The following is a 13,540-nucleotide window of genomic DNA, read 5'->3' on the forward strand; positions in this document are numbered from 1 at the left end:
AATTACTCTTTCAGAGGATGTCGATTGCCAGAACATAGGCTGAACAACTACCTCAGGCTCTAAGAACTTGGAAACAAGAAATGTAGCCAATTCCTCCCAGCAAACAAACCACAGTTGACTAGGGTGATATAGTATTTAGCAACTTTAATGGGTCCAAAGGTCTGTGTCTTTGTTGTAGATACCAGTGCCTTGATGCAGAGACTCTTTAGCTATGGTGGTAAGCAGCTCTTCTAGGAGAAGGCTACTCCAAAATCAAACCATTGTTCTCTAGTCTTGGCTAGTGCCATAGCCTCTGTTCCATGGTCTTCCACTATCTTGGGGTAGAGTTCTCTTGCTTGAGGGTACACTAGGGCACACTATTCTGTCTTACTTCTCTTCCTCTTGCTTTGTTAAAGTTTTTATTTTTTATATAGGAAATATTTCTTTTAATGTTACTGTTCTTAATATATTTTATTTTTCCTTGTTTTCTTTCCTCACTGGGGTATTTTCCCTGTTGGAGCCCCCTGGGCTTATAGCATCTTGCTTTAGGCCTACTTCATAAACATAAAAACTTTTCGTATAAGTAGCCTACTGTAGTTTTTTCAAATTTTCTTTTTCACTTAATTTTGGTGCGTTTATTCTTATTTACTTAAGGAGGTTGAGTTATGAAGAGGGGTTGGTGTTTAATTAACTGAAGGCCTATAATTACGACTTTGGCGAATATGATATAAAAAGGGGGCATGTGTTGTTCATGGTCTAGAGGTCCACACCAGACTTCACATAACCCCTGGTATCATAACACTTATGGCAAGTACCCAGGCTGTTAAGGCCTTTTTAATAGGTAGTTGGCTGGCCAAGACAACAGCCACCCATTGAAATACTACACTAAAAAAAAAAAAAAAAAAATCTTCGCTCAAAGGGTTAACTACTGAACTAATTATTCAGTGGCTACTTTCCTCTTGGTCCGAGTAGAAGATTCTCTAGTTATGGTAAGCAGTGTTTCTAGGAGAAAGACACTCCAAAATCAAACCATTGTTCTCTAGGCTTGGGTAATGCCATAGCCTCTGTCCTAAGGTCTTCCTCTGTCTTAGGTTAGTGTTCTCTTACTTGACGGTACAGTCATGCACACGATTCTCTCTTCGTTGCTTATAAATGAAAGATCTATTTACAGTAACATTTTTATTCATCGTAAGATATATTGTATTGTTACATCGTATAGCCTATATAGTTTATTTTTTTCTTATTTAAATTTTTTATTGATCAATATTCCCTGTTGGAGCCCTCGAGCATAAAGCATCCTGCTTTTTCAACTAGGATTGTAGCTTAGCTAATAATAATAATAATAATAATAATAATAATAATAATAATAATAATAATAATAATAATAATAATAATTGTCGGGAATTTCGAACTGATCATTCGAAATTCCCGCCATTTAACTCCAGCAACGTTACGTCATAGATTAAGGGAGCCATAGATGCGTCACTACATTATGACAAGGTGTCACACCACGCATGCAGCGCCATCTATGTTCTATTGCGGTCATAACGGCCGGCTCAAGCAGCAGCTGTGTTTGATCATAGATGTATTATTTTAAGAAGTTTGATTATCCGTGGAAACTGGTTTGATACGTGACAAATAAAAAAAAACTAATGGAAAGCGTGAAGCATAGCCAAATATTGGTGGTTTTGAAGATCCTTGGCAAACACACAATCTATAAAATAACTTCCATCCCTGGTAGATGACGTACTAGTAAAAATTAAATCCCAGCAAAAATATGAAAAAAAAAGATGTTTCAGTTTCCTAGTGTCTGTGGTTCCAGTCCAGGCTTTCTTGGTATGAAGTGAATTATACCGGGACTTAATTGGCAGAGTGTGTCATATACTATTATCTAGTAATCTCCCTAAATTTACTAGCACTGGTGATATTAAACTTTTTTATTGTACCAGGTACAGTAATTAGGCTCAATAAAACCGTTAATAAAATAAAACGTCATTACATTGCTGTTGTTCGCAACTTGTTTATCCACAAATTATATATTCAGCCCTTGGTACATAAAAGAAAAATAATGTAATTTTTTTTCTATGGTTAAATTAAAAAAATTTAATTTTCGCAAAATTGTCTAAAGTCCAAATACCCGCCAATAGATGTACTTACACGATACTTGATTTTCAAAAAACAAAGATTTTTCTTGCAAGGTTGGTGGATTTGTTTTTTCATAAGGAATTTATTTCATGGTCATAACATTAGCCATCATAGCTATTTCATATAATAGACAATAGTTTGCACCTGTTGTTATTCAGATCATGTATTTATTCATCAATTGTTATTAAAAGTACATCACTTCGTTAACAATCAATGTTGGATTGACAACAAAATCACATGCTTTTCACCGAATATAATAGCAATAGCAAAAATTTATAGCAAAAATCACTTTTATTCCTGAAATGAACAAGGAACAATCAGCATTTATAACCAGGCATGCGTGTAATGTTGGAAAAGTACTGTAGACAAAATTTGATGAAATGATATGCAAATAGGACACAAATGACCACACACCTATATTGCAATCACATGGCAGTCTGTTCCGATTTGTTCACAAAATCAGGGTAAATTTCATATATTCAAGTTTTTTTTTTCTCCAATCACTACTCGATGCATTATATTCTCAAATCTGTAAAAGACACTCACTTTTATTTCTTCCAATCCACATTCAAACAGATTGATCTACAGACAAGAGACTTCTCATTATGCTCATATCTGTTAAAGTATTAAATAGTGATGGACCGATTATCGACTTTTTTGATCATCACTTGAAAAAACAAACCGACTCCGATAATCGATTTGAAAATCTAGGAATCGATTATCTAAAACAAACCAAAAAGTTGTGCAGGAAAAAAAGAAAAAAAAGTGTGCATAAAATAAATTGTGTTCAGAAAAAGCAATGAACAAGATTTTTGTGAGGTTAACATTGTCAAAAATAACATTGAAGGCATAGGAAAGGTAAAATAGCATGATGCCTATTATCAGATTAATGTTTTAGGCAGCTCACTTTTTTTTAAATGAACAATGAACAATTGGCATTTATAACCAGACAAGCGTATAATGTTGGAAAAGTACTGTCAAAAATTTGATGAAATGACATGCAAATAAAACACAAACGACCACACACCTATATTGAAATCACATGGCAATCTGTTCCAATTTGTTAACAAAATCAGGGTAAATTTCATATATTAAATTTTTCCAATCACTACTGGATGCATAATATTCTGGAATCTGTAGAAGCATGAAACAATTATGTTCTTGCGAGATCAATATGATGTTTTGTGGATTGATGTAAGAATGTGATATTGATCGAGGCATTAGCCATGTTTGAATGCATAGGGCGATCACTATCAACTCGAGCAATCAATATGGAATTCAGCAATCAATATGAACGTTTGTGGTTTGTTACATATAGGCATTTTGCAGAATCAGAGCGTAGAAAAAAATTCCAACAAATAATAGTCACTTCGATTTCTTTCAATCCACATTCGAACAAATTGATCTACGAACAAGAGACTTCTCATATGTGTTCAAGTATTAAAGCTTTTCTGTTACGTTTGTTCCTAGGTTTCTCTGCCAATGCCGTGGGGGGGGGGCCGCTTACTATTATAGATTTGGGGATGGTTTCGTCAGTTCGTGCATAACAGTTGGGTGGGGATGGGCCATAGCGAATAGGAAACGCATTGAGAACTGGGATTGAAGCATAGATTGATTGAGGCAAGCAGTGATTGACAATCTGGCAAGGCAACACACCTGCTGAAAGAATCAATGCACTCTATCTTAATAGGCGAAGCGGAAAACACCTTTATTATCGCCCACAGAAACGCCCCAAAAATCTCATTATTTAGTACTTACGTTTCAATATTGGATACATCTGTACGTTTTCCAGACTTTGGAAAGGTGAAAAAAGCTAATTCCGGGTTCTTGGCTCGCGAATTACTGCAATTTATAGCAGCACAGTACTGCGAATGGCTGTTAACTCTCGGCATGGTTTGGTCATCAAGTCACCGCAACTAAAACCAGATGGCGCTGCTGTGTATGGTGTGACAAAAACGCCATATGGAGAGGCAGAGATGACGCATGGCTCCCTTAATCTATGGTTACGTTAAATTTGAGGGAAGGCTGGAAGAACTCGCGGGCGTTGAGACGAATGACTGGTTTAATACGAGACTGTTTTGGAGCCTAAAGAGTAACCACCTGGTAGGGAAGGAGCGGATGTTAAAGAAATTGAGTATTTGTAATTTATGATTCATTTTATTGTACCATGATGAAAATATCCTATGTATAGGTTTAGAGTCAGAGAGCGCGGGAAAACAAAGTTTTCGTCGGAGCTGCAGAGCTCAGCTCGGCCTCTTTTGCCCAAGGTCCTCAGCTCAAGTAAGTGGTCTATAATTGTAGTCTCTCTCCCCCTATTGTAACCAGGTCGGTTTCCCTATAGTCTTTGCAAGTGTTATGTGAGAATTGTATCTATGTATATTTAGTTGATCCTTGTGATTGGGGATCAGCGTTATTCATTTAATTACGTGAGAAAGCTTTGGTATGCCGTTTACCAAGGCAAATTGCTGAAATTAAATTTATTTTTACTTAATTTGAGTCCGATGTGGACTTAGTTTTTTTGGGAACGCATGAGATTATTTTGAGTCATATATTTCATTTAGTATGCAGAGTAAATGTTTTGTTATGTTATTCCCTTTCTTAAATAACTATTTTTGTAATAAAATTGTTAAAGTGTAGCTGTATTTTGTTGATTCCTGGAAGGTTTTGGGAGTCTTACCTCTTCAAGGTCTTGCTATCGGCCCTTAACATCGGGCCTAGAACTTTATTATCTGTCGAAGTGAAATTCACGACAACTGGTCCTTCGAACCGGATGGCAAGTGTCTCCCAGAGCTAGACAGGAATTCAAGAAAATATGAGCTTTTGAAAAGGAGAGAGACTTAACAATTAAGGTCCTTCACGTCCCGATGTGCGATCAACCACGTGTCTGGTTTTCTTGTGCCCCCATCCTTGTAACTTAAACCTTATTCTGTACCTAGTTTGCCAAACTCCCGAAGTGAAGTAAAGTAGTCAAAATGGCAGTGGCCACGATTGTGCACATTGAGGCGTCGATGGGCCTCGTAGCAGACTTACTTAGCGAAACGCAACGTGCGCTGATTGAGACATATTCTGAGTCCGTCTATCGGAATCTAGTAACGGAACTCCAGGAAGAGGTCAGACAGCTGAGAACGCTGTACAAAAATCAGCATGTAAAACTAGAACCTAGTTTAGAAGCCCGAATCAGGCACACGCTGGGTGAAGCTACACGTGCTTCTACCCTTCTACACAACCGTATAGACCAAGTGAAAAGCACGCCAACGGGGAATGTTGCTCTCCCCAGGTTGAAACCACTGCCTCTCCCCACGTTTGAAGGGGAAGTGCAGGAATATGCTCCGTATCTTGAGCTCTTTACAATAAATGTAGACAGAAGAGCCGATTTAGATGATGTATCTAAATTTACCTATTTGCTGGGGACATTGGGCAAAGAGTCGCTTAGAATAGTGAAATCTCCAAGTGTAACCGCTGCGAACTATAGAATAGCGTTAGATCTACTAGATAAACAATATGGTAATGTACATCAGACGCTCGTGATTTTGCACCGAAAATTAGCTAACATATTTGTGCCGTCACTAGACCCCGTAGAGCTCAAAAGGTTCCGTTTCGAGTTAACAATCATAATTGAACAAATTAAAAGGTTGAGTAAAGACGATATAGGCCAGGGCATGGTCATGAGTCTCATAAATCAAAAATTATCCGAGGGAAAGCTCTATAGGAAAGTGGTCGAGCATTTAAGAAAATGTGATTATACGTTAGATGAGTTCTATGACGCAATAGACTTTATTATAAGAATGCTCGAAGATGATGCGTTGCAAAGAGGCGACAAACTTGAGTATGATAAAAGAACAGACAACAGTTTAAGACTGAAATCCAAACCTGTCCACAATAATTCTTGCCCATTTTGTAGCGAACGGCACCCGCCTCACGGATGTTGCCAAGTAACTGACGTAGCTGCCAGACGCCGCGTTTTGCTTAAAAGGGGCCTTTGCTTTAATTGTACAAAGTCAGGTCATCGTAGTGATAAATGTCCCGTCCCAAGTTCTTGCAAAATTTGTAATGCCAACCACCACACCGCAATTTGCGATGATCACAATGCGGGAAGACGACCGCAATCTAACCCCAATAGTAGCAATAGTCAATCAACAATGTCCCGCCCCGTAGTAAATGCGACGCCTACACAGCACAAAACTTCCCCCCGTCCATCCAAGGTTAAGGTAGAATCTAAACCATGCAAAAGCGCAAAGATTGCACAGAAATCTGACGTAGACCTCCCATGTACCCTCTTGCCAACCGCGATGGCAGAAATATATCGAAAACAAGGTAGCAAGCGAGTCCGACTATTCCTCGACTCCGGGAGCCAAAGGAGCTTCATATCAGCAAAAATCGCGAGTCAATTAGGTCTACCGGTGGTAGGACGAGTGTCATTGAATATAGCTCCATTCGGCTCCGCGGAAATAAGTGGACAGTACAATGTAGTGAGTTGCAGGGTTGAGATGGGAAAAAGATCCGTGCGGATGAAGCTAGTGGCACACGAAAACGTAGACGTCCCAATACATAATGCTGGTTATGTAAAAGTCAGACAGCATCTGTTGAGCAAGGGAGTCACGTTAGCCGATCCAGCAAACCAATCCGATACAATGAAAAATGTACACATATTAGTAGGGGCTGATTATTTCAGTTATTTTATTATAGGCGTAGAGAAAGTGGATGGGATCAATCTTTTCCTGACTCATAATGGTATGTCCCCATATGGGAAGGTGCCGCAGTGGCTATTTCAAGGGGAAAAGGTTGAACAGGTAAGAACGCTTAGAGTGTGCAAAATCATGAACGAACCATATCAGTTTGATGTAGATGAATGGTGGCGTTTGGACCGTGTTGGCATCGCCCCATCAGAGCAATAGACTGTTCGCGAGGCGGAAGCCGTGCGAAATGTATCGCGAAGTGTTGTGAAAAAACCGGAGGGATATCAGGTTAGCCTACCATTCGGGTCGGATGCTAGGCCAGAGACAAACTATAGAAACGCTATAGCGCAGTTAGAGTCGTTGCAAACTAAATTCAGGAAGGATAGGGAATATTTTGATCAATACCAAGGAGTAATAGATAAATATATTGAAGCGGGTTTTATATCTGAAGTGAAGGAACCCAAGGTGGAAGGTTATTATATGCCGCACTTTGGAATCAGGAAAGATAGCCGCACCACCCCCCTTAGAATTGTGTTCAATGCCTCCGCGAAATCGAAAGGTGGTAAGTCCTTGAATGAATGCCTATTGCCTGGCCCCAATTTAGTAGAATTAGCATATCATTTAATCATAAGGTTTAGGTTGAACAGATATGCCATGTTAGCTGACATCAGCAAAGCCTTCCATCGTGTCTTGTTGGATCCTCGTGATGCCAAATACACACGATTTCTGTGGCGCGAGGCAGCAGGTCGAGCGCTTACCTTCGCCTTTAGAGTCGTGGTGTTCGGCATCACGGCAAGTTCATTTTTGTTACAACAAGTGTTAAATTATCATTTCAAAGGGGAAGGTAGGCCAGATTTGGTAAAGTATTTTTATGTCGATAATTATCTGGCCACTTTCGAAAATCTGGAGAGCATGAGGCAGGAGCATGAGTCTGTTGATAACATCTTAACAGGGGCGGGTATGCCTTTAGAAGGGTGGGCGTCCAATCACTTGGCCTTTGATAGCGAGAAAGAGTGAGTGTGAACGTGCTTGGGTTGCGATAGACCCGAGATGTAGACAGATTGTGTGTGAAAGAAAGTAAGAGAATCTGTGAGTTGGGGGAGGGATGGGTGCCTACGAAGCGTAGGGTACTTTCCCTGTTGGTCTCAATTTACGATCCGATAGGTTTGATAAGCCCATTGTTTGTAAGAGGAAAACTTTTCCTCCAACAACTATGGGAGGATGACGTGGGTTGGAATGATGTGTTGAAAGGAGAAAGGGCTAGAGAAGCGAGTGAGTTGTTGAGTGATTTGAAAGCGGTGAGCAAAATCACTTTTCCAAGAACAATAGGTAGGAAAGGTTTAGAACTCCATGTATTCACCGATCCCAGCAATAAGGCATACGGCGCAGTAGCATATACCAGGGACAACTGCAATCAGGTATACCTAATAACTAGTAAAATGAGGATCACTCCGAAGGGAATGAACAAATTGACGATTCCCAAGCTAGAACTGCTAGTATTGTTGCTAGGCAGCAGATTAGCAAAGACCCTCAAAGAGCTGATAGAACCACGAGAGGTAGTCATATGGACAGACAGTAAGGTCACGTTGGCATGGGTAGCATCTCCCGAGGCCAAGGACCACAAAAACGTTTTTAAATCTAACCGAGTGGCGGAGATTGTTTTTCTTCAGCAGGTTTGTCGATTCAGTTTGATACATGTCCCCAGTAAACAGAACCCTGCTGATATCCTGTCCAGAGGTGCAACGACGCAACAACTGCTAGATAACTCCTTGTGGAGGAACGGTCCAGAATTCCTCAGGACCACGGGAAAGCCTGTTCCTTGCAAGGAAGAAGATCCAACCCAGGAAAAAACAACAGTCGTGGCGGTGCATGAATTAAGGGAGGAAATGAATCCTTCCCCCCAGGCGAGATATGGGAAATTCTGCAAAGGGAAGTAGAATTCCAATTCTTGTTGAGAGTTGTTGAAGTAATCAAAAGGTTTACTAAAATAGAACGGCATCTGTTCAGTATTGTTGTCCAACTAGAGCAAAAACATTATTTGCCTACAGTTTATGCTTACTTAGAGGACGGAGTCAGACCCCCTCGAGAAGTTGCTAATTTTGTCAGACAATTGAATCTAGTCTTAATAGATAGTCTTATTTGTACTAGGGGACGAGTGTCCCAAGTAGAAGAAACTAATCAGTTAATTCTCTTGCCAGCCAAAGGGCATTTAGTCAGGATTTATTTAAGTTATTTACATCAGTTGCATTTGCATTGTGGGGTGAATACACTAATGGGTATCTTTCGACAGAAATGCTGGGTGGCAGGTCTACGTTCCATTGCGAAGCGAACCGTGCGACAATGTCCAGAATGTGTACAGGCCTTCCAACCTCTAATGAAACAGCCACCACCACCCCCTCTACCGAAGGAGAGGATCACTCTCACAAAACCCTTTACAGCAGTCGGAGTGGACCAAACAGCAGCCATACAGACCGAGACGCGGCCAGGCTACATACTGATCATAACATGCATGGCTAGCAGAGCCGTGTACCTTGATTTCTGCCCCTCCCTGGAAGCGGAAGAATTCGTGTTAGCACTAAGGCGGTTTAGCGCCACACACGGTGCCCCGCAGTTCATCATGTCTGATAACCATCAGACTTTCAAAACTGCCAGCCACCTCCTTCAGGGACTCTACGAAGAAGATGAAGTTCAGCCGTTCTTGAGGAAAACTGGTATAAAGGTGGGTTCTTCGAGCGTCTGATAGGGGTAACGAAACGAACCCTCCAGATAGCCCTCGGAAAGAAATACTTACCGGACGCCCACGTACTAACCCTTGTGAAAGAAGCAGAAGCAGTGGTGAATAATCGGCCGCTTATGTACAGCGGCGACAAGTACGAGGATGAAGTCCTCGCCCCCTCCCATTTGTTAAGAGGACACCCAGTCCACCTCATGGCACCGATCTTGCCAGACGACCACCTCAACGCGACCTTTACCTCTCGGAGGCTACGTGATCGCTACCTAAAACTAACAGATTCTTTAAAGGCCTTCCGAGAGAGGTGGAGAAGGGAATACTTGAGTGCCTTGAGAGGCCAGCACGACTATCGGTCTGGGGAACCCTCCAAGCTGCACCCTGGAGACGTCGTGCTGGTAAAACAAGAGAATCAAAAAAGAGTTACGTGGCCTCTTGGACGTGTTGTGGAGACATATCCTGACGACGACGGAGTCGTGCGTTCGGCCAAAGTGTTGTTCGAGGGTGTTGAGGCACTGCGAGCTGTCAGCCACCTGGTTCCCCTGGAAATAGCCCCCTCTGAGGATGATGATGGAGAAGAAGACGACGACGATGGCGATGATGGAGAAGAGGGCGCGTACAGTTCGACAGCAGGAATGCCAGGGATCGTTGAGACGTCTGGGGATAACCAGGAAATGGCTCCGGCTACGAGAACTCAACAACCAGCCACAGGACCCGTCGACAACGACGATAAAGGTGAGAACTATGCAGTTAGTGAGAGAAGTGAAAGTGAAACAGAATCAAAGTAGACGGACGCACAAGGACGTTCTGCACGCCCATTGAGAATGGCTGCCGCGAAGCAGCGAGAACTGATGGATCGTCTGCTGAGAAGTGACAATATATAAGGCATAGCTGCAAACAGTGAGTGAAAAGGGGAGTGTCCTATCTGGTAGGTAGGGAGGGTGGAGAAACAGATTGTAGGTGTGCATGAATCTACGGAAGTTGGAAGTGCGTAGGGTGTGGAGAACGGGGACGGGATGGTCTCTCGTACCTACAGACCGAGTGTTGTACAGAACCAGGCCCCTCCCTCTTGTACTCCATTAAGTAATAGCCTGTATGTGGCAGTGCTAGAAGAGTGATTCGATTAATGTGAATAAAGGCAGAATGCCTTATGATCGAATCTATTTATGTATCGATTAATGTGAGTAAAGGCAGATTGACTTATGATTGAATCGTTATGTATTGTGTGAATACATTTCAATTGCTATTTTCTGCTATTTTCTGATTTGTCTTAGGCCCATTGCCTAATTGCCTTTCCATTTGAATTGTTATGTATACATTTCTATTGCTATTTTTTGCTATTTTCTGATTTGTCTTAGGCCCATTGCCTAATTGCTTTTCCATTTGAATCGTTTCTGTATTATGTATGAGTACATTTCTACTGCCATTTTCTGCTGTTTTCATACACAAATGTAAAACTGATTTGTCTTAGGCCCATTGCCTAATTGCCTTTCCATTTGAATCGTTATATGTATTACTTGCGAGTACATTTCTATTGCTATTTTTTGCAACATTATGATTTGTCTTAGGCCCATTGCCTAATTTGAACTGTTGTATAGGTACCTTTGGATTATTATTTTGTGTACACATGTAAGAGTTAATTGCCCCGGGGTAACATTGCTGTATGCTGTACATTGTGTATGCTCTGTTAGAGTCGTTGCGGAGCGCTACTCAGCGAGCCTAACGGAGTCTTGGAGTAGTTAACCCCCCCCCCCCCCCCCCCCCCCCGAGTCCAGTCTCGCCCAATTGACCGACGTTTCATCGCTCCTTTAATTTGGGGTGTGGAGGATGTCGGGAATTTCAAACTGATCATTCGAAATTCCCGCCATTTAACTCCAGCAACGTTACGTTAAATTTGAGGGAAGGCTGGAAGAACTCGCGGGCGTTGAGACGAATGACTATGGTTTGATACGAGACTGTTTTGGAGCCTAAAGAGTAACCACCTGGTAGGGAAGGAGCGGATGTTAAAGAAATTGAGTATTTGTAATTTATGATTCATTTTATTGTACCATGATGAAAATATCCTATGTATAGGTTTAGAGTCAGAGAGCGCGGGAAAACAAAGTTTTCGTCGGAGCTGCAGAGCTCATCTCGGCCTTTTTTGTCCAAGGTCCTCAGCTCAAGTAAGTGGTCTATAATTGTAGTCTCTCTCTCCCTATTGTAACCAGGTGTGAAGAATTTTCTTCACTCTTCTTCTTTTAATCGTATTTTTAGATCTCTTCTACTAATACTATAGCTACCCCTTAAACATTCTCTCCTACATCTAGTTTTCTTTAACGAAACATAGGGAAGACTAATCTAAACTTGTTGACAGTGGCGCACGCCATGCTCGTGACGTCACAGCGTAGATACGCACAACAGATGGCCTTAGTGGTAACCCCGGCGTATGTTGGTTCTTTCCTTAAACTACATGGGTCGAGATTAAATTCCTAAACTGCACATTTTATATAAATTCCAATACTGCTGAATTAATGCATCTTATATTTCTCAATACCAATTAAGGTTTGTTAATTTTAAGATGTATGCCCATCGTACCAGTCCATTGCTAATTAATCATTTTAAAATATTATTTTTAGCAAGCCAGAATAGGTAGGATTGTTGTATATATAAACTCCCTTAGAGCAGCAAGATTTCTCTAAGTATTTAGTACAAAATCCTGCCTCCTCTGCACTCCCTGCAACAATATATTGCCCTGTCCTTAAGTCCCGATATGGCACCCCCAATGGATTACCATGCACATCAAGCTCTTCACCTGTCTGGAAAGGTGAAGCCAGGTGATCTCTTTGACCGTAGAGTCGAGGTCATTCTACGAGAAGCTGCCATAGCCAGCTGACCTGCCTGGTCATTGAACCCTTGCACTTCTGGCTCACCCCCCCCCCTACTCTCTCTCCCAAAACGTGACTCACCAAGGAGTCCTGTTGCTGCCGGTCGGAGAGATTGAGAAGAAGAGGACCCTGGGATACCATAGTTGTAGCCAACGAGGATTCTTGGGGTGAGCCAGGCAAGAGTGCAGCGTGCCCATTAGTGCAACAACCAGGTCAACAGCTATCACGGGCATAGGACTAATCTTAAAGGAGTGCAGGTACTACAACAATGGCCATTTAGTTTTCCCCCATTTTTTATTAGCTTAGACTAATTTTAACTTGATAGGGAACCTGGCTAATTACACTATTCGGACTGTGTGCGGTGGGATTGTGTGTAAATATTTTTCCATTATTATTTCTTGTTTGGAGACTAGCATAGTCTCTGGGTCACGTGGGCCACGTGCCAGACCCCATTTTGATTATTGCAGACCGCGTGTCTAAACCATCATCTTTATAATTTTGAATTGCTCTTAATTTGAATTCTCTTTGATACCATTTTTTGTCTTTGTTAAGATGTCCGTTTCTTTTATGTAAATTTGTGAAATAAATCAATATTAGGTTAATTAAACCTCCTTAGTATTTTTGCTCCCTCATTTATTTTAATGTATGAAATGAATAGTTGATCACGGGACAAAATACCCCATATTTAAAGAGTAAGTCTATAGGTGGTAACAGCGAGGTACTTTGCATTAATATATTTGCTTCGAAGGTAAAGATCCTTATCTTTAAACTTTTAAACTACTTTACATCACTGCTCCCATTTTGGATTTTGTCTACCTTACATTAACGTAAAATAACTGTCCAGCATTTCATTGGGGTAGCTGGGACGGAGCCGGAACAGAGCCTGAGAATGAGATGACTATAGACCTGACAAAGCTAGAGTAGGCCATAAATTATTGAGATTTCTACGTGTGGAGTGCTTCGGCCTCTGGACAGTAAAATTTCCCTTTTGTATGTGAGTGATGGTTAGTGAATTGTGACAGTAAAGTATTAGCAGGGTGTTTGTGCCCCGAGAGTAAGTGCTCCTATCCTCCCCTGTTGAACTTTATGTAACTGTTATAAGGAGACTTTCCCGGACTAAGTTCCCACTCAGAACACAACCATTAAAA

General features: G+C 41.3%; 1 protein-coding gene across 1 annotated transcript; it reads left to right on the top strand.

Annotated features, from left to right (window-relative positions):
• Positions 1-5,096: 5,096 nt before the first annotated feature.
• Positions 5,097-7,019, top strand: LOC137652677 (uncharacterized). Its single transcript, XM_068386081.1, has 2 exons — positions 5,097-6,171; positions 6,811-7,019. The coding sequence occupies exons 1-2, from the start codon at positions 5,097-5,099 to the stop codon at positions 7,017-7,019; spliced, it is 1,284 nt and encodes a 427-aa protein (XP_068242182.1).
• Positions 7,020-13,540: the final 6,521 nt, after the last annotated feature.

The sequence above is a fragment of the Palaemon carinicauda genome, chromosome 14 (genome assembly GCF_036898095.1).
Source record: "Palaemon carinicauda isolate YSFRI2023 chromosome 14, ASM3689809v2, whole genome shotgun sequence".
In the NCBI taxonomy this organism is placed as follows: domain Eukaryota; kingdom Metazoa; phylum Arthropoda; class Malacostraca; order Decapoda; family Palaemonidae; genus Palaemon; species Palaemon carinicauda.

Excerpts from the sequence above, each read along its gene's own strand:
- LOC137652677 (XM_068386081.1), top strand. The coding sequence starts at position 5,097 with ATGGCAGTGGCCACGATTGTGCACATTGAGGCGTCGATGGGCCTCGTA. Across the intron at positions 6,172-6,810 it reads CCCAAGTTCTTGCAAAATTT|GCGTAGAGAAAGTGGATGGG; the intron begins GTAATGCCAACC and ends ATTTTATTATAG.